Source organism: Natator depressus, chromosome 1, assembly GCF_965152275.1.
Source record: "Natator depressus isolate rNatDep1 chromosome 1, rNatDep2.hap1, whole genome shotgun sequence".
In the NCBI taxonomy this organism is placed as follows: Eukaryota; Metazoa; Chordata; order Testudines; family Cheloniidae; genus Natator; species Natator depressus.
Window position 1 is genome coordinate 42,158,042 of NC_134234.1, and position 22,321 is coordinate 42,180,362.

At 37.8% G+C, this 22,321-nt stretch overlaps 1 protein-coding gene across 4 annotated transcripts in view; it reads left to right on the forward strand.

Moving 5' to 3' along the window:
* SGCG (sarcoglycan gamma) overlaps nucleotides 1–22,321 on the forward strand; it is a 138,610-nt gene that overhangs the window by 95,873 nt on the left and 20,416 nt on the right. For all 4 annotated transcript variants that reach the window (XM_074958434.1, XM_074958444.1, XM_074958453.1 and 1 more), the window contains one exon: nucleotides 9,836–9,908. In XM_074958434.1, the coding sequence (XP_074814535.1) occupies nucleotides 9,836–9,908 (73 nt within the window). The remainder of the gene's footprint in view (nucleotides 1–9,835; nucleotides 9,909–22,321) is intronic.

Here is a 22,321-nt window from a genome sequence, read left to right on the forward strand (position 1 = left end):
TTTATGTGCTCCTAATGTGTTTGCAAGAACCAGATTGTTATAGCTGGCAAACTCCAAAAGTCTCAATCCCATCTCATTGGTTACCGCATTACAGAAGGGACCACAATAATCTCACCAATCTGCCTGTGTATCAGCACCCACTTTAGCATTCCAATATCCTTGTACAATCAGGATATCTTTCTTGTGTACCTTATCGATGATGTCATGGAGCTGATTGTAAAAATCTTCAATTTGCTCATCGTCATAGTCTGTTGTAGGGGAGTAGACTTGTACCACTGTGATATTAAATGGTACTGCCTTTAGACGGATAGAAATAAGCCTGCTGGACCCTGGGTGGCATCCTAATACTGAATTCTTTATATCTTTATGCACAAGAAATCCTATGCCATTGACATGTTTGTCCTCTCCACTGTAATAGAGTACACGGCCTTCTTCTGTTATACTTCTTCAAAGTTCTTCCATCTAACATCACAGATTCCTAGGAGGTGTCAGGAGTATTGTTCCATTTTTTACGTGAGTTCTTTCAACCTCCCTGTTTGTCTCAATGTCCTTACATTCCATGTGGCTATGGTGCTGATATCTCCCAGGATCCTCTTTGTTGGAGTTACACCAGTAGTATACTTGTCGCGTCTGCCCTGGTGGGAGACAGATGGCACGGTCATTATTAACCCGGGCTGCAATCAAATGGTACGGACATCGTTGACTTGCTCATCATATGGTGTGTCTTGTGCAAATTTCTAACCTGACCAAGCCCATCCTTGTCCAGGCAGCCCCCTTTTAGTTGCCTCTTATGACATGCAGGAGGAGCAGTGGGCCTATTCTGTCCCCAGACCCACAACTCATTAATCACTCATTAGGAAAGCTGACTGTCTTGCAACTAAAATACAGCATAGCAGAGGATAAAAAATCATTTGTAAATTATAGTAAAATTATATTTCAGAAAACCACATGATTATTCTGAGAGTTCACTGAGCAGCCTAACTCCTGAAATCACCTTTTTCTCATCAAGCTTGAGATATTTGACCTAGTACTGTCAGAGTTACAGTGCCAGACAATTCTCATGGTGATCAAAAAAACAAAAGTAAGGTCCAAATGACCCCCACTTCTGTGCTACAGAGGGGAGCAAATATGCAGAGAAAAAAACAGGTGGACTCCTGTGCAGGTAGAAATATAGCTATGCAGAAGGTTTCACCTCCACTTCAGAGCTTGACAGATAATTGGCCTGAGACAATACTGAACCCAAATAGTTTGCTCTCTGGGCCTGATCTTCTGTTGTCCTGCACTTTGTGTAATCATTTATACCAGTGCAAAGTAAGTGTAAATAGGTTTTACACTCACTTTGTGCTCACCTTTGCATTGGTGTAAATGAGCCGTGAAGAATCGGCACATGAGACTCCCCTCTCTGGAACAATAGTGCATACCTTGGGGCAGTAAACCAATGGTTGTATTGCTAATAATGCTTTTGAGCTGCCATGACTCGAGGGGTGAGGTTGCAATGGAATCCCTAGGAGTCCCTCTAAAATCTGGTTGGGATCCAGGGTTATAGGAAGCCTGATTTCTGGCCTCTCTTGATCATGCTGCACCCTTACATCCCAGTGCTGCAGTTTAGGGAGCAATGTACAGAAGGAGAAATACCTGCCATAGTAGTTTAGAGTGAGCCATGGAGTGGCGGCCATGGTCTGAGCACTACCTGGAGATCTGTGACCCCATGTTCAAGGCCCATGATTCCTCATACCACTCCTCTGATCTTTGTATCACTGGCAAACTTTATCATTAATGATTTTGTTTTTTCCAGGTTCTTACTAAAAATGTTAAATAACATAGGGCCAAGAATCAATCCTTGTGGGACCCCACTAGAAGTAGCCCCACTCAATGATTGTTTACAATCACATTTTGAGACTTATCAGTTTGCCAGTTTTTAATCCATTTAATGTGTGTCATGTTGACTGTATGGTACTAGTTTCTTAATCAAAATACCATGCAATACAAAGCAAATGCCTTCCAGGCGTCTAAGAATATTACACCAACATTTTTCCCTTTATGAAACATACTTGTAATCTCATCAAAAACATATAAATATGCAATGTCACAATAGAGTTTCCAAGGCAATAACGCATAAGTGTTATAGATGGTGCATGGAGAGGTGAATAGTATTCTGTTAATAGTTTGTTTTTTGTATTTGAAATGTAACCTTACATTTTAATTTCCTGGTTTTCAGATGGGTGTGTGTGTGTGTGTGTGTGTGTGTGTGTTAAACCATAGTTTTCAGTTACATATTTTCCTCTTAAATTAATGATACATACTAAAACCTTCATTTCAGCTTTGCTCAGTTTGGGGTTTTTTGGTTTGAAAAGAGTGCCAATATTCATGCTGAAAGGTGATAGTCAGCAATACCTCTTAAAAGTTTTGTGTAATGTTGACTGTGGTTCTAGTTGATAATCAGACAACATTTAGCATCGCCAAAAAGAGCTTTTTTTCAGAGTGAACAAGCTTACATCCAAATGCAGAGTATAAGTGGAGCAGACACAGAGATAAGTTACCAAGTAGCACAGGGAAAGCATGAAAATGCAAGGAAAAACACACCAAAATTAATGCAGAAACAAATGCACAAATACAAAGCAGGGGAGACAGACAAAATGCAAAGGAAGACGTGTAGATACTATGGAGAAAAATATGATAATGGAAAATGCCCTCCATATGGCAATAATTGTGGCAAGAGGAAACATGTCCTTGCTTGCAAACAGAAAAGCAAAGAAGAATGCACCATATAGAGGAAGCAAGCAGTGGCTCACAGGATGAACCTTTGCATGTATATGACATTAGTGTAATGCAAAATAGCAGATGTAAATGGTTTGTAATGCTCAAACTCTCACCAGATGCAAAGACAAGGTAGGAGCACATAAACAAACAGGAAATTGAATGCCAAATAGATAGTGGGGCATCAGTGAATGTGCTGGGTAACAAAGACTTCCTCATTATTATGCAAGAGAAGGAAGCAAAATTGCAACCAACTAAAACTAAATTATAATTATACAATGTCATGATCATAATCCCACCAGGATAATGTAAATTGCAAGCAGAATACCAAGACAAAGTATATAAGCTAAATTTAAGGTAATACAGATAACACAGAAGTCACTACTTACAGCTAAAACAAGTGAATTCATGCATGAACCTAGTGACACTAAATCTAGGATAAATGATTTATTCATGCTACAGGAATTCAGTCAGCCACCTGAAGGGGTCAGGAAGGTATCCCCCCCGTGTATTCTGGTGGGTGTGGTTTGGTCTCCTTCCTCTGAAGCATCAGAGATTGCCATGGATGGAAATGGGAGACTGGACAGGGTGGACTAGTGCTCTGAGGTGGTACTGAGGATCTTTTATTTCAGGTGATTGGCTAGCTGTTCTTGCTTGTGTGTTCAGAGTCTAACTGATCACTGTATGTGGGATTGGAAAAGAATTTTCCCTCAGGTCAGATTGGTGGTGACCTTGGATTTTTTTTTTTTTTTGCCTTCCTCTGCAGTCGGTGGCTGGGGGTCACTTGGCAGGATTATCGGAGTATAATTTTACTTAATAATTTCCCTGCCATTGCAGGGACCTCAGATGTTGGTGCACCTTAGTCCATCCTAATTTCTCCATGTGACACATAATAGTCTAGTTTCCTATGGGCTCTAATACTTTGGTCTAATTTCAGTTATTGAGTTTAGTGTGTAGATGCTGGCAGGTGTTGGTGGCCTGTGACATACAGAAAGTCAGATTAGATTATTTGATGATGCCTTCTGTCTCTAAACTCTATGAATCTATGATTCATACAGTAGACACACAAGCAAAACAAAAAACATGTCCAGAGCAGATAATCCTCTGTGGCATCCCAAGAGCAAAGTTGTTAAAAGATTGCCATGATGTTTCTGCCTCACTGCCTCTGCCATTGCATTAAGAGAAACAAATAATGGGAGTAATAAAACGAATGGAAAAAGAAGGCTAAAAATAGAAAACATATGGAAAAAAAGACTTCGCTAAAGTCAGAGGGTCAACAAGTTGGATAATCAGTGTAGTAGCTGTTGAGAAGTCAGGAAAGTGATGCATTTGCATAGACCCTGGCAGTCTAAACAAAGCACTAAAAAAGGCTCACTGCTATCAACCTGTAAGCGCAGAAATGTCCTGACCTGGCAACAGCAAAAATAGTCTTAGTACTTGATTCCAAATATGGATATTGGGATATGATAGTGGATAAGGAATGCAGCTAACCAGGGGTGGCCCAAGACTAGCTGCCAGCAACTGGCACCCTAGGCGAACCACGCAATCGGTACCCCCCATCCCCAAGTCCCAAGGGCAGATCTAGGCTGAGGTTTTTGTTAAACTGGGAAACATTTTGTCCCTTTTTTCCTTTTAATTTTTTTAAGCGTTTTTTTTTAAACAGAGGCTTAATTATTCGGTTTGTCCGTCCGTCTGTCCAGCCAATGTTTCTGAGATCAGATAAAATAGAGACACAAAATTTTCAGAATAGATTTGTGCATGACAGCTAGATGATATTTCAGTCCAATTTCAAATAAAAATGCATTAAAAATGTTAATTTTTATTACAAATCCAAAATCATCTATTACACTAGCCTGCTTTAACTGCCTTTACCACTACATCCAATATAGAAAGAAATAAGAAAGCTCTTTAAACTTTAACTTTAATTTACAAAACACTCCAAATAAAAAACACTCTGTGTTCTTAAAACATGACTTCTTTTGCTTTAAGTTTTGAAAATTCAGTCACTATTTCTTTTAGATGCAGTTTACCAGCTATTTCATGCTCTATTGACATTGTGGCAAGTCCAACACATTGCTCTTGCACCATTGTTGAACGCAGATATGCTTTTATCAATTTTAACTTTGAGAAGCTACATTCCCCACTAACTATGGAAACTGGCAAAGTTAAGAGAATGTGTAGCGAAATAAAAATGTTTGGAAAACTGTCTGTTTATTTTCACAAACAAATTTTAGTACTTCTTCAGGAGTGGAATGTTTCTTAAGTCATCTTGAAAAAGCCTGAAGCTCACTACACAAATCTGTAGCATCAATGTCTTTTGAATTTTCATGAGTCAATGCCGACTCCAGTTTTATACAAAATTCTCTTATCTGTTTTGCTGTTTTCTTTTGCAAGCTGTGGATATCACATAGAAAGCCAAATACTGACTCTAGCTGCTGCATCTGTTGAAATCTTTCGTCAAGCGAATGAATAGCAGTATCAAGGACTGCAAAGTAGAAATTTGACCTTTGTTTTGGGTTCTGAATGGGTGTCTCATCCTTCATACGAAAACTGCTGTTTCTTTTGCCGAATGCAAACTGGCTCCAGTTCAAATTCTGTTGGAAAGGCTATTTCTTCAGCAAGCTCGAGAGAATCTACCGGTGTTCTTTCAAACCCTTCATCGCTTCTGAATTCCTCCAGAATATTTTTAGTTTGCTGCAGTTTTTGAATAGCAGAATGTATGTTCAAGTTCTTTTCCTGAAGCTGCTTACTAGTAAGGTTAATCTTGAAAAGGAATTATACCACAAAATGAATGAAGTCACAAATTTGAACTTGGAAAGGCCATTTGCAAGAGCTTCTGCATCTGAACGTGCTGTATTGCCAGATGATCTCATAAAGGTAGTATCAGAAATTTCAATTAGGGCATCATAAATGTTTCCAAGTTCATAGCGAAGAGGCTTCAAAGCATCAGTGCGACTCTCCCATCTTATCTGACTAAGTGGTTTCACAGTTAGAGAATTTACATGACGAGTCAGAATCTCCCAACGGCATGTTGAGCCTGAGGAAAAACACACAAATACGTTGTACCAGGTCAAAGAAATTGCTTGCCTCCAAACAGCATCTAGCAGCATCATTGACAACCAAATTCAGAGAATGCCCTAGGACTGATTTCCATCATTCTCCTTTGCACACCATTGTCTTTACCCTTCCTATTACTCCCATTATCATAGCCTTGGCCATGTAAGTTTTCAACAGATAATGACATTGTTTCAAGCTCTTGTAGATTAATTTCAATCATAAATGCTCCAGTCACCTCCTTCAGTGGTACGAAACTCAAAAAATGTTCCTTTATGAGCACTTCAACATTATCTTCATATGCAGACTTTTCCGTATCCACAAAACAGATCATCGTCATTTATTCAACATGACTTACATCTGGCGTACAGTCCAGTATTATCGAAAAGTATTTTGCAGCATGGGCAGCTTCTACAACTTTCTTTTTAATGGCATTTGCAAGGATTTGAATTCATAGGATCATAGAATCATAGAATATCAGGGTTGGAAGGGACCCCAGAAGGTCATCTAGTCCAACCCCCTGCTTGAAGCAGGACCAATTCCCAGTTAAATCATCCCAGCCAGGGCTTTGTCAAGCCTGACCTTAAAAACCTCTAAGGAAGGAGATTCTACCACCTCCCTAGGTAACGCATTCCAGTGTTTCACCACCCTCTTAGTGAAAAAGTTTTTCCTAATATCCAATCTAAACCTCCCCCATTGCAACTTGAGACCATTACTCCTCGTTCTGTCATCTGCTACCATTGAGAACAGTCTAGAGCCATCCTCTTTGGAACCCCCTTTCAGGTAGTTGAAAGCAGCTATCAAATCCCCCCTCATTCTTCTCTTCTGCAGACTAAACAATCCCAGCTCCCTCAGCCTCTCTTCATAAGTCATGTGCTCTAGACCCCTAATCATTTTTGTTGCCCTTCGCTGGACTCTCTCCAATTTATCCACATCCTTCTTGTAGTGTGGGGCCCAAAACTGGACACAGTACTCCAGATGAGGCCTCACCAGTGTCGAATAGAGGGGAACGATCACGTCCCTCGATCTGCTCGCTATGCCCCTACTTATACATCCCAAAATGCCATTGGCCTTCTTGGCAACAAGGGCACACTGTTGACTCATATCCAGCTTCTCGTCCACTGTCACCCCTAGGTCCTTTTCCGCAGAACTGGGAAATTCAAGAAAATTTGAAAGAATTCAAGTTCTTTCCAATTTTGAAAACATTCCAAATGTTCTACTTCTTTCATGTGAAGAGAGAATTGAAGATATGTGTTTCCAGTCCTTTGAACCATTTTCAGTAAGTGATGTACCAATTGCTTGATTTCTAAACAACTTGCAGTAAAAGCAAAACACAGAGTCCTTCGACACTGAATATTGTAACCAGTTTTGATGAATTTCTTCCCCATTAATGAGTTTCCTCTTGTAATGATGAGCAGAGAATTTTATTTTATTTCCATCCTTAGGGAAGGGAAATTCATGAACTTGTTCGTGTCCACGTTCCATGAGAATTTGCCGCACACTGTCATCACATCTGGGCCATGAGGATGGGTTATACTGTAACTTGTTTGTAATTTCCTCATCCTTTCTTCCTTTTACTTCATTTACTTCAATTTCTGCATGTGTCTCTGAAGGTGAATACATTTTCTCCACTTCCCTATCAGTCTGATGCTGTGAGCTGCCTTCATCTAGAAATAGGTTTCCATCATCTTGAGTTTCCAAACTGCTTTTTTGTGGATGTGAGCTACCCTCATCTCAAAGTAATATACCTTCATCTTGATGTTCCAAACTGCTTCCATGCGGATGTGAGCTAACCTCCTCTCCAAGTAAAATTCCTTCATCTGGATGCTATGAACTGCTTCCATTTTTATTTGGATTAAAGAGAAGATATTTCGGGAAGGATACCTGCTGTTTTGCTTGGTCCTTTTCCTTCTCAGCCTTTCGTTTACGATACTCAGCTCCTGAGGGTTTTCTTTTTCCTCTTTCTGCCATGGCGCATTTGAATATTGTTATGTACTAACTGTGCTCCTGACGGCAAGCATTATAGCGTTAAGGCTGGCTGACACACCACATGGTTGGCGATTTAAACCACATTGCAGCAATCCCAACACATCTTTTCACTGCTTAAAGGTTCAATGATTAGTAACATACACTCACTTACCTATTAAAACAGTTAGTTACAGCGTTTACACGGAAACAAAATGACCTTTTTCATCGTTATAACCCTACACCAGTTGTTTGGAAAGTAATCCCCTTCCTCACGGTTACCCGCTTGAAGTGTGACGTCATAACTTTTGTAGTCTGTTAAGCATTAAGGGCTGTTACTTTTCTTTTATGGACTCACACATCTCCTTGGTGTGGGGTTCTGTCCCAGCTAGTCGTGCCGAGACCACTTAGAGAGAGAGATTGATGAGTCTGCTCTACAGCCTTAGCTAACAGCCATATGGCTTTTAGCTCATGCAGTAGAGGCTCATGCACTAAGCTCCAGAAGCCCGAGGTTCAATCCCACCCACTGACGACCGGGGTCTGTTAGCGTTACAAGTAGGGGCTCATCCAGCATTTAAAAGGGGAAGTCTCTAAAGCGCGGGATGCGCTTCCGCAGCTAGGGGAAGTATGTAACCCACACACCTCCTGGGTGTGGTGTTCCATCCCATCTAGTGGCACAGAGACTAAGTAGAGAGAGATGAATGTGTCTGCTCTATGGGCTTATGGCTTTTAGCTCCTGCAGTAGCGGCTCATGCATTTAGCTCTAGAGGCCCCAGGTTCAATTCCACCTGCCGACAACTGGGGTCTGTTGGCATCACATAAGCTCTTCACAGCATGGCCTTTGGGGGTCAGTTCAGACATCTGCATCTGTTGATCTCAGGTGGACTGTGGCAGTACTGTGGATATATTTTTGACCTGAATTTGTAGAATAGTATAATACAGCGCTATACCAAATTGTAGCCAAAGAGCATTATTAAGCCAGTTTTGTCTTAACCTCTAAGCATGCTCTCTCCATTATCTCTCGCATAGATAAGCATGTCCTTGTGCAGTAACTGGAGTTCTTCGAGATGTGTGTCCCTGTGGGTGCTCCACTATCCGCCCTCCTCCCTTCTACTTCAGAGTTCGCAGTGAGGATTCTGCGGACTAGAAAAGGAACTGGAGGGCTCGGGTTCTGCGTGTGCTACACACGGCACCAACGACACCATGAGATGCCTACTGCACACATTCGACCCGCGCGGACACTGCTTCCGTAAATCTCCGATCAACGGCACCGGGACTCACTGCCACCTAAAGTGTGACCCACAAGGACACACATCTCTAAGAACTCCAGTTACTACACAAGGTGAGTAACCTTTCCTTTTTGTCTCTGCTACCAGATTGTTTTTGTTAGAGCAATGCAGAAATATGAGATTAATATTCAGGGATTACTGTCTTGAACTCATGTTATGATTCTTTTATGATTATCATTCACAAGTTATAATAAATGTCTGTCACTAAGGTTTAAATTGTTCATTTTGTGGTCAAAATTGGTGTTTCCCTGTCTTTTTTTTCTTAATGCTGAAAGTCTGTGCTTTACTCACCAATTTAGTCTAAAGACAGGGAAGTCTAAATAATTGGTGATGTTACCATACAGTATGATGCAATACCTGAGAAGAAATTTCAGTCCAAACTCTGAATATCTTTGTTTTTGTGGTATTGTACAAGACTTAAATATTTTCAAAAGACTTGTGGGGTTTCAGTTATGCAGCTGCTATTAATTTTAATGCAAATCTCACATTTACCCAACTGTTTGAATATGAAGGGGTCACTGTAGTAACTATCTCAACAATTTATTTGTACATTTCAAGAGGATTTTGTATTCATTTTGGTGATTTGTATTTGCACTCTTCACTTTGCCTTTTTCTTCTTCTTCTGGTATTGGCCTCCGAACTTTAAACATATTGTTAATATATCTGCCTTGATGTTAATGTATAGAAATCTAATTTATGATACTGCAATGGCGCACAAATCAGTGTACAATTTTCTTACATTTTCCATTATATATTTTCCTGTCTTTCAGGGCCAGAAGGGGCCCTCTTTGAACATTCTGTAGAGACACCACTTGTCAGAGCAGAGGCTTTTAAACCACTTAGGTAAGAACTTCTGCATAAAAAATATATATGTCTTTTATGTAAAATATAATTATCTACAGATATTCACATTTTCTTTTAGGTAAACATAAATGTGACCATTAGGGCAACCCAACAATATTTACAGTAATTGCTGGTAATATTATTCCCTTTTCGTCCTATTTTGTGACTTACTTATGTTCTATTATTTTGAGGATTCACATAGAGATGAATTTCTGAGATTGATCATTGGTATATATTCATGATGAGTATATTCATGATCATTAAAGTAATGTACTGTAGTGTTTTAAAGCTTTTAATTTCCCTCATCTAAACTTATACTTGACTTTATTTGGAACACTTAAAGTAACATTTACATTTTTCTTTATTACGGTATAGTAGAAGTCGTTTATCTGCATTAAGTTAAAAAAATACTTCATCACTGACCAATAGTTATGTAGTTAAGATTTTTTTTGGACAAAACTTGTACTAGGGGAAAAATGGCCTCCACAGTGGTATCTGGCACAAGCCAATAGAAAACCTCTGCAGAAATGCAGACTTTGAAGGATGTATGTGGTGGTTCTCAGTCAAGCCACACAACCCAAGGAAAGGATGACTGGCCACTTAAACATAAAAAAGTCCAGCTCTGTAGCATTAAGGAGTATTTTTTGGTGAGAAAATTACTTTAAATGTGTTCTGCACCTGTCATGTTCCAGATCTCCCTAATCCTGGGATATTGTTCTTTCACACACAGTGCTGTGAATTTTAGGGTATTTTAGCCAAAGTAAATCATGTTTGGATTGTGGTGAAGAGATAAATTCACTCTACATTCAGCATGTGATAGTCTTATATTTAATTTTTAAATAGCTATGCCAAAGATCAGGGTAAGAGGGAAAGAGACAACTCCCCCACCCACACTAGCTCTCTCATTCACTCACTTCCAGTCTGCTGCTTCAGGAAGGACTCCCTCTTCTGTGGTTTTATTCCCTGGGCTCCTTCTTTACCCTGATCACTATTTTGGGTGTGGGGGAAAAAAGAGAAAATCTTTAAGGTTCATGGGCCTTTCTTCATGTCACTGGCTGAACTTCCAAACTGGACAGTTAAATTTCAAGAAAAGCCTTCAGGATACTTGAAGTGTACTGAAAAGTTGACCTTCATGGATAAGCATACCCTTCGCAGTATCTGTTTAGTGAGTTGGCCATGCCAACTAAAAGCACAGGTTCAACTCTAGAATGTTACCTTGAGTTGCCAGTGCTCAAGTGGAATGACTAAAATCCCAACTAGTTGTCCATGTTCAATATATTGAGTTAGTGGGATCAGAAACTGTTCCAAAGTCTATTTATTTAAAATAATTAATTTTATAATTATATAATAATAGATTGAGTTTATAAATTCTGTTGTTCATTGTTTTGGCATCAAGTTATTCCAAATTTAAATCTGTACCTCCTGATCAGATTAGCTTGGTAGGGAACAAGCTATATCACTTACTCCCTCACCTCAAATATCACAATGCCTTTTTAGAGTCTAATTTAATATTCTGCTCTTCATCCCCCTAGTGGTTCTTCTGGTCAAATGATTATATTCTGCAGGCTGTCTCACAGGCTAATGTGATATTAAGTGGTTAAGGGTGTAGCAAGTAGTACTAGAGGTACTGAGACTTGAATAAAAACCATCAGCCTCAAATGTATTTTGGGCCCTGTGTGTCAAGGGTGTTTTAACTGCAAAGCACTTAATGTTCATACCCTTCAATTTATAGCATATGCATTGAGACCTCCTTCATTGTTCTCTGTGTATGTCATTAGGGTTTAGTGCATCAAAGCAAACAATGTTGACACAAATGTCTTTCTCAATTACACAGTCTCCTGGATTTGTAACCCTAGTGTTGAATTTCAAAAGAGACTGATTTATTTGATAAGAAGTGACAAGTTTGTTAGACCATATCTTCTTGTTGATAAATAATGGAGACAGGGCAGTGCCATTACTCTTGCCTTGGTGTCTGTCTTTTCATTATCCCATTTGCTTTAGAATGTGAAGCAATACAAATGGAGTCCTTTCCAGATTAAGTGACTGCATTCATAAGTCTCACTCAGAAGGAAAAGGAGGTGTGGGTTCACTTTTTTTATACCCCTAGTAAGAAGGAAAAGTGGTAGAGAGTTACAGTGCACATCACCTGTTTTTAATCCCACCTTTCAAATTAGACAAAAGCTGATAAAAGCTGCAATAACACAGACCAAAAATCTTCTTCATTTAAGTAGTTCTAGTTCTAGCCTTTCAAATGCTGAGAGAGAGAAATTCTACCTTGAGATGGAAACAGGTGCCCTAGTTTTCCTAAAGTTAGAGTCAGAATTCAAACATTCTCTCCATTGTGATGCCAATACTTTTTTTCTTTTATAATTTATAGTACTTTGGTGTTCTACTTCTTTTATACTTTATATCCCTAAATAACATACAGCTCATGTTTAGAGGTTGTCATTGTAAGGCATATTGTTCACTTCCTATGATATAAATTATTTTTATTTTTCTAATACTAAAGTAATATTTAGACAGTTTTTCACCTGTTACATTTAGATATACAAATCCTTTATAAACCTCAACATAATTTGTCTGAGCTAGGCATTCGCATTTTTGGAGTGTGAGATGCTTCAGTTTTTAGGATAACGGTTGTCTACTCTGTATGTTCTCCCTGCTGTATAGTTTATCTGTGTGTCTGCTTATCCAACCTTCTGGGCAGCAATAAGATAGTTACCTAACATCTAAGGTCAGACCTAATTTTCATCTGATATTGGTGTTTAAATAGATGTCTTAGAGCCATACAAGTAGACCTTCTGAGCATAAATCCTATTGGTCAGAGTGAATCACTTTTAGTGCAATCAGTTCTGGGCATTCTGCCAGTACTTTGTCCAAGACTTTTATATCCACGCTCACAAGTGAGGTGAGAACATATGACCTACACAGCTCCACGCTTTTCTTAGATTTTAATATCACCATAATTATTAACTGTAATAATAATGTTCTCAATATTCCAGAGAGTTGAACCTTTGTCAAAGTGTTATTATACGTATATTGTACACATAAAATGTTATCAAGGTATCTGAGAAATTCCTATAAAATTAACCATTGAGTTATTTTTCCAGATTATGAATTCTTAATGGCCTTCAGGATATTCTGAAGAGGTTTCAATATTTCCCCAGACAAATTCTAGCCCTGTTTTTAACAAGAGATATTGTGTTGGACATTCCTCTGAATCTTTAAATGACAACTTGAGGATGCTCCCTGTTTTGAGAAAATGTCTGTATCTAAGGCTAAAAGGCACCAAGGGAATAGATGTTTATTAGCCTAAGGTGTAGTAATTGTACACTTTATAGTAACTTGAGGATATGATTATGCTGAAGTATTTTATCACCCCTCCCATTGTATTTAGTTACTGTAAATCTATCTGCTGTGATTGGCTGCTGCTATCAGAACTCTCCATGTAAATGTTCACAACAAATATGGCCCCCACAGGACTCTTCTTAGTATTTCCTCCCCAATGATGAAGGCTTAGCCCCTTTCCCACCCAGTAAAATGACTTTGTTTTGTAATCCAATATATGCTTGTATGAGTTAAATGGGTAATAGGGTGGGGATAGGGTCAGAAACTGAAGTAGTCATGTTTCTTATGGACATATAGATAAGAATTCTGAGGGAAACACATAGAGAGCTGTATAGTGGCTACCCAGAGAGAGTGATTTGTAAAATCATTGTTTGATTATTGCAGTAATACAAATGCCTACCTGCTAACTGCCTAATAATGGCTCTCAACTAATCAAAGTACAGGGATTAGTATTTGCTGTCATAATGCAAATTAGAAACACCAGCCAATCACAGTGGAATGAATTACATAACTGAAAAGTAATTCTACAATTGTGTCTCAGTAGCTGTATAGCATTTCTGTTCTCTAATTGTGAGACAATTCCATTGCAGTATAATTTTTATAAACACTGGCATTAATTTGCTTGGTGTATATTCATGCTTATGTACTCTTTCATTCTCAGGTTGGTTAAAAAAAACATGAAGTACTTCATTATTGCAGTTTGAATTATTCTGTTCTCTTCAGTTAGTGCACTAATAAAATCCATGAAAAAAGCTAGTTAAAATAGTTAGTATCTTCTATCTTTCCAGGGACACCACTTCTGGCCATGTAATTAAGAAATACCTCAATTTGTCTCTGTTAGAAGCTGGGTACCAATTTTACATACTTCTGCACATTGATTATATTTGAAAATACTTTGAGTTCTAATGTGAAAGGAATTTTTCCAGGTATACTACTTTTGTTCTGTTATGGCCTACAAGTTATGCAGCTATTTTTTTTTAGACTAATCTAATTATAATAGTAAAACACTGACTTATTAAGTGGGGTTGAGTTTTCTAGTTTCATTGCTATTCTTCATCTCATTTCTAATATTTCGTCTCATCAGGAAGCTATATTCCCAACACCTTTTCAGAGTCTCTTGGAATATATTTTTAAACACTGTCTCACACATGCTTGACTAGGTCCTATTTTAATGCTGTTTATTTTTATTTCTTGAGAGGTATTCAGAGCATTTGGTAAAGTGGGTGAATATTAAACATTCATTTCATATAGGTAAGAGTTTTTTGTGGTCCACCATTGTCATGATAGAAGGAGAACAACATAGGACAAAACAGGCATATTCACTGATTTTTCTTGAGTAGCATATCTTACTGCAGAGTTGTGTTTGATCCAGTAGAGACATGGAGTTAGTCTAGAGCTGCCAATCCCAGGGACAAATGTCTCAAAGCACTGTCCCCTTGATATATGTCCTGAAATTCTGCTGCCATGGAATCTGTGATCCAATCTCAGACTCCCTTTCCAGTGAGGAATTAAATCTTATTTCTCTCTTATTTTAGAGACCTTTATTAATTTTTTTTAGTTTTCAAATTATCTTATGTGTTGGGGGGCAGTCACTTTGAGCTATTTATGCCTATTTTTGACAACTATAAACTACCTGCATAGCTCTGTCTAATAGGCTCTTTATTAAGAATTGCAGTCTGTATCATCTTAAATATAAATTAACAAATATAGTAGGTATTGACTAAAAGGTAGAGTCAATTGTTTGATTACACTCACGGTTCATTCTTAAAAATGTTTGAGACCAAATAACTGGACTTAGCCAAATTTATTGTGTAAAGACAAAGCAGTAAAATACAAAAAGGAGACATACATACTCTCGTTCCAGGAAACAAACACAGCATGTTTACCGTCCATAGAAGGTATGTTTCAAAGATTTGCATTTCAGCTAGTAGTATTTATAGTATGATTTTACAAGCTACAAAACTCTTTACTCAACACTAAAATCTAACCCACCAGTTCTATACTTTCCTTATCTCTGCTTTGGATACCACATTCCAAACCAGCTGGATGTAGAGGTATATCCCAGTCTGTGCTAGGACATACCATTCATGCATAATGTAACTTTTTGCATAATGCCCATTAATGTGGTGTATATTACGCCTAACATATATGTATTGGCTAACATAGGTCAAGTTTTTCTTTCATGCCTGAGAATAAATGTCTTTATTTTTGTTTTTGTTACTTTGTATGAAGTTTTGGTTAGTCTTGGTTGATTTACAGGTTATGACATAAGTATACATTTGTAATCATAATATAGAAACATTTTTAGGACTCTATGGTCCTATGCCTTTTAGCTAGCACTTCTCTCTCTCTCTCACACACATACACACACACACAGTGCACAAACAACTAACTTTCAGAGGTTTTATAAGTAAGTTTGTATAACTTATAATGTTCAAAATTTAAATGTCTTCTATTCAGTAAAGAAAAGTGTGCTTACATAGTAAAAAAATGCATGACAAATTTAAACTGGGAGTGAATATTTACAACAGAATTATAAACTTCTGAAAATAAAGGTTCAGAATGGAAATACTAATAGAACTTTTAACTATAGTAGTGCAAATAGTACCTTTAATAGAGAGTAAACCTTTATGACAGAATATGTTGCATTATAGTACAATTAAAGTCATTCAAAAGCTATGCTGGAAGCATCTGTGAAATGCCAGATTCAATCACATTCACTGGGGCCTCTGTCTTTTTTAATTACCTTGAGAGTCAGCACATTGGAAAATTGAGGTCATCACAGAAACCTCTTTTGAAATAGCTTTGCTTATCACTCTTTACCACAACTCTCTGCTTAAGAGAAGCTGAAGGTTTCATTTTAATTGTATCTGGGTCCTGATCTTTATTCCTCACCCTTTGTAACACTACTGCATTGAGTGACAGTGGCGAAATAGATGGAAAAGACCTCTGTATTTAAGATGGGTGGAAAAGTAGCACACCAGTCACCAAGCTGTTATGATCATAACTGGTACCTTTTGATTCGCTGATTAACGTTGTTTAAAATTGCTTTACAGCCTTTTGAAGGTGTCATTAGAACTCAATGCTGTTTTAGAATCAAGAAGATCTTGTAAATGTATTTGCCCCAGGACTCTGAATGTTTTAGTTGCATTACTTACATAAAGTATAACTCAGTTAACCATAATCCTTGAAGCTTAATCATGTTAATGTTCTGCCATACAAACCTCACTTGGAAAATGTGCATTCCCCAGACCTGTCTGCCTATGGATCAACTCTTTCCTATTCATCAGTAGCATGGGGGAATCAGCTGACTGTGCTGCACCATTCCCTCTGACCCCTGAGCACCACAGATAAGCTCTATCTGAAACTATCTGAAACCCTTTTTGTTACTTTTATTTAGAACTCAAATGGACTCTCAAATAAAAGAATGCACAAGCTGCAGGTTCATAACTCAGAAAACCCTTTATTGTGTCATTCTTCTCTTAAGCACACAGACTTAAGATAGTTCTTGCCATACTTATGTATTTTAAGGGACACTCTTAAGACCGACCCGTTCTTCTGATGGGTGACGTTATTTTATCCATACTGGTTCATACATCATTCCAGTCCAACAATTTATCAAGCAATATACAAAAAGACAAAAGTATGGAAGTATGCCCACAGATTAAAAGGAAGAGAAGAGAATGTGTAGACTGATATGAGTATAGAATTTTGTGGCTCTTCAAGACAAATATCCCATTCAGAAATATGTGTGGGTGCACAGGGGCAAATAGCACAGTATAGCACTGAGAGGGATGAGTAAAGCCTGTGTAAAATGGTTTTCAAGTATAATTGAAGTCAACACAAAATGACATCTAAGTAGACCATATTTTCTAAAATAAAAATATTTTTGAAATTTAGAGTCAGAATTTTAAAGTTAAGCATGTCCAATTTTACATTATTGAAGGCACAAATCAAGCATTTGTGCATTCAGGTGACACACTATCTTTCTAAAAATATGCATTGCTCCAAACAGAAGTTAAGGGCTTGATGAAAGAATTACTGAGTGAAATTTTTGTTCAGGACGTCAGACTAGATAATCATAATAGTCTTTTCTGGCCTTAAAGTCTATAAACCTATTAATCAATTAGGCACACAAATAGCTGTGTTCTATTTGCCTGTGCATATCTAGTTTTTGCATATATGTTAGGAACATGCAAAAGTACATATACAATTGTGTGTACTTAACTTTAAAAATATAGCCTCTTACATCCTTACTGCTTACATCAGCAGTGAATTTGGCTTCTGAAGTTGATGGAGTTGTTTTATGGCAAATTAAAATAGAAGACAATAAGAAATTATTGGGTAATTCATCATGCAAATACATGTTGCAGGGTTCAAATCTGAATAGAGTAGGATGTGAAAGAGAAATAAATAGTTAGTGCTAAACATAAGAGTATGCAAATAATATTGACTTATTCAAATACCTTGCTAGTTAATCATAGTATAATCAGTTCAACTGGAAGTGTTTCTTGTTATGACAATTTACCTTTAGTAAACAGAGAACTGAATCATGAATGTGGAGGATTTGAAAGTACAACAGTGAAAAGGTCAAAGAATAGCTATGATATGGAGAACAGCCTCAGTTTTATATGTGAACAATTACATTTCAATGGAATTACGTCATGGAGATAAAATGCTATAACTGAAAGTGGCATCGGTCATCTGAAACACTGAGCACAAGTGAAAAGAATTGCCCTTAGTAAAGCATTCATAGTTTTGTTTGGCGTTTTTTGTTGGTTTGTTGCTTTTAGGTTTTTTATTTGTTTTGTTTTGTTTTAAAGTCACCTAAAATATTGCCATAGTTGAGTACAAATCAATAGTGTTTATCGTATGAAACAATAATCATTGACTCTAACAGCTTTTTCAATAAAAAGAAATTTGAGAATAGCTCTCTTATAATTCAAGATTTTTCTATTGAATAAAAATGAGTGTGCTAAGAGTATATTCATTATCAAACTCAGCGTGTAATTCATTGTGGTGAGGTCTGTTAGTATTGCAGAGTGGTGCTGGTTTTGGGAGCTCCTCTGTACTTGGCACCAGCAGACAGTGCAGCTTGCTGATTCAGCAGACCTCAATGTTAGTCATAAAAAAAAGACCACAGCATGCTTGGTTCAGTGGCAAAGGCGCTCGGTGAGGTTTATTTTCAGCAAAGCCCTGTCCAACAGGTCACAGGGACACTAACATACGTATGCCCATGACAAGGTAAAAGCTCAGTCAACATAACAGGCCAATACAAAGATGACCCTCCTTTGACGTCTCCTTTTAAGCATTGGTACAAACACATTACATATTACATTCTATATGCTTTTTGTCATTATCCTGTACTTTATACGTGCTAATTTGAACAAAACAATCTCATCCATTATCCTGTCATCTCCTCTTTATCTTTACAAAGGGTCAGTGAGTTCTTGTACCATCTCTTAGGTATGTGTTTATGTAGTTACTTGATGTGTTTCTGTACCATTCTCTCATCAGGAATGTGCTTACTTGTTCAGCTAATGCCTGTAGTGTTACTATTCTGCCAAGGCCATGCCAACTTTGGTTCACCTTCTTTGGTTCATACTTTTATTCATGCCTAAGATTCCAGCGAGGTCTACAAGGTCTAGGGCTTATAGACTTCATCAAAGAGGCCTGTTCTAAAAACTTGAAGGTGGTGGTGGCATAGTAGATTAGGCCAGGAGGGGAGTTCTTTACTGTGAGACAAGATCTCAAAAATTATTTTTTAGCTTTAGCAAAATAATTTTTTCAAGTAATTTTTTACATCAATCTCACTTTCGGTGCATATGCACCCTGTGTTTGAATTTGGAACTTTCTAGCAAGCACACCCGGGTTTGGAGCCATGCCTACAGCCTGCCTGTCCTTGCTCCCCTTACTGCCAAAGCCATAAAGGGCCACACAAACCCAACTGACCCTCAGTTTCCTCTGACTACCGATGGTAGTGATTTGGAACTGTGATGTCATCCCTGCGTCTCATTAGCAACTAGTTAGTTTTTTATAAACATTTTATATAGATTTAGATGATTAGTTTATAATTAGTTAATTAATAGCTTTTCTGCCCATTGGCAGCTTTCCATTCCTCCTTTTATCCCAGAGAATCTCCTTAGGTGTTTGTGCCTTACCATGAGTATGATAGACACTATGTCCTCTGGGTTTAAGTTCTGCCCTTCCTGCAACAGGCCCTTCCTTTAACTGACGGCCACAGCAGGTGCCTTTTCTGCTTAGGGGAATCTCATATCCCTGATCATTCTTCAGTCTGCAGATCTTTTTATACTACAACCAGAAAGTCAATGGAATCTCACCTAAAATTGTTCCTGTTAGAGCAATAAATGAGGTGTACCTCAGATCCTGACAGGCCTTCCCTTGATTCAAAACAATCCCCTGAGCCAGAAATTTAATTCCGTCAGTGCTACAGTAAGTTGAGACTCCACTCACTCAGCTCCAGCTCTTGAGAACAGGCCTCAAGATCCTCAGGACATCATCTGTGTGGGACCCAGGACTGAAGCTACCAGACAAGGTAGATCCGAGGAACAATCTAAGGTCAGACCACACCACCATTGTCCTTCTCCAGAATGGGGTAAAGAAAATAAATCTAAGTGGAGGCTGGAGCCCTCTCATTCTGAAAAATTTTCTGAGATTCGTCCTAATTATAAAATTCATCATTTCAAAACTATAAGTGAACCTTGTGTGGCAATTTTATTAATAGTTCATATTTGCATTTTCACTCTATTACAGAGTGATAGTGATGCAAAGTAGAAAATATTTGTTGATGTACTTCTAGCAACCTTAGCAAGTGGACAAATAATTTTATTCTTAAGAATATGCATCATACATCTGAGTTAAAAATTGAATAATTTACTTAAAATGTATATGTAATTATACTAAAATATAATTGTAATGGTCCCATTCATCAAAAATATATATTTGATTTTCATTATTTGCAAGCTGAAATAACCTGGTTATATTTTTTGTTTACTAAGTTTCTAAGCTATAAGATAAATGTAATTTACATCATAAATATTTTAAATATTGGAATGGTTTCAGCTCTTATTTACATACACTGGAGCAACCCTATTAAAAAGAATTTATCAACAGTAAAATATATTAGAATATTTAGATCTATATGCCAGTGATTGATGATTTGCTAAGACATCTGATGACTGTGTTTGTCTCTGAGTTAGGTAATATAAATTAATCTTATTTCTTGCATACTAGCAAGGTGGCCCTCACTATACAATTGTGTGTGGGGGAGACGTCTCAAGATCTATGTTGCTGAGAAACATGGTCAGTCAACAAATAGACCTCTATATGGTTCTATATTTAGAAGATTAAAGGTCCCTTGTTCCATATGCCAAACAAATAACTGGCTTTTTGTATATTCTCCAGATTGATTGTACACAAAATGATAGTCAAATTGAGAACCGATGCATACATGTATGAGGCTCCATTCTCCCCTGCAACCTGAGCTCCCCTCAGCATAGGAATGGTATAGAGACAGGATGGGAGTTAGTTATGGCTTCCTGATTCAGCACTGACCTAGCAGTGGCATTAGTTAGAGGATCTAAGGGGCTGCACTGGCTTAATAATGTTCATACAGTTTAGTGTCTTATTGTCATAAATTATTTTTGGAAAAATCCAAAGAAAAAGCCTTGCTGGTTTAAACTTTCTTCTCATTTATTTTGTGTTGTGTCTCTATCTGTATTTCATCACGTGATGGAGCCACATAACAGAGACTTGTTACATTATGACTAAGGTCCTACACAATTCACGATATTGCAGAAATTGCAGCTCCCAATATTGGGCTTCCACTGCAGTTTTGACAGCGAGAGCCGTGCTGTGCACGGGCTGACAGTGGGAGACCGGGCTACCCTGGGCAGCCGGCAACAGGAGCCCCTGCTGTCAGCCCCAAGCGGCAAACAGCAAAAGCCCCAGCTGTCAGCCCATGGCTCCCCCAGGCAGCAGGAGCTCCTGCTGTCAGCACCGTTCATGGCGGGACTCCCACTCTCAGCTTTTCCAAATTACTGCAAATAATAAAAGTCCATTATTACTTTTCCACCATTTTCCATGTCTTGTCACAACTCAGCTGCAATTATTTGACAATAATTCAAGTAGGACCTGAATTCTGACATCATCATGCAATATATTAACTAAAATTCTTGAAACAAATCTCTAACTTTTTTCAGTAGAGGTTTACAAACGTATCCCACATGTAGCAAAGAGAGAAATAGACTCTAAATCTTAAAATCTTCACTGATTACATTAAGATCTTGTCATTTACTAGCAGCATCATGATCTAATCAAACAGTGTTAAGGAATTTATCGGATATTATGAGTTTGTACTATTTCTTACTCCATTGCAATAGTATAATATTCCTTTACAGTAGACCTTCTGATATATTCAAGAATATAATCAGATCCTATAATTGTACTTTTTTACATTGAAGTTCTTGAATGTAAAGTATACAAAAAGGCAAATATTTTCAAATGTGACTAGAGATTTTGGATGCCTCTGTTTTTGAGTGCCTAATCAGAGACACTATCAAGGGACTTGATTTTCAAATGGCGCGTACTTAACATTTTCTGAAAATGAGAGCCTTTTAAGCTGTCTCCAATTGAGCACCACAAAATTCAGGTGCCCAAAATTACAAATCACTGGTGACAGTATTTGCTGTGGTTTCTCCTAATCACTCCACAGTTCACATATAGACCTTTAATTTTAGCAGATTACAAATTTGGGAGTTTTAATTTGATACAGAAGTGAGAAGACTGCTTTTGTAATTTTCTTTGATAATGTTTTGCAGCAGTTATTTGGCATCTTGCAAAATCATTTTTATTTTTAGGTAACAAATCATTGCAATTAAATTCTAATCAATGTATACAGATTGCAACAAACTAGCAGTTTGTCTGTCCAAATCCCATTCAACTGGGAAACTGTGTAAATATCTTAATATATAGGTATTCAAGTAATAATTCCCATGAAAACAATATCTTCCAGATAGTCACATGGCATTCTGCAATATTCAAGC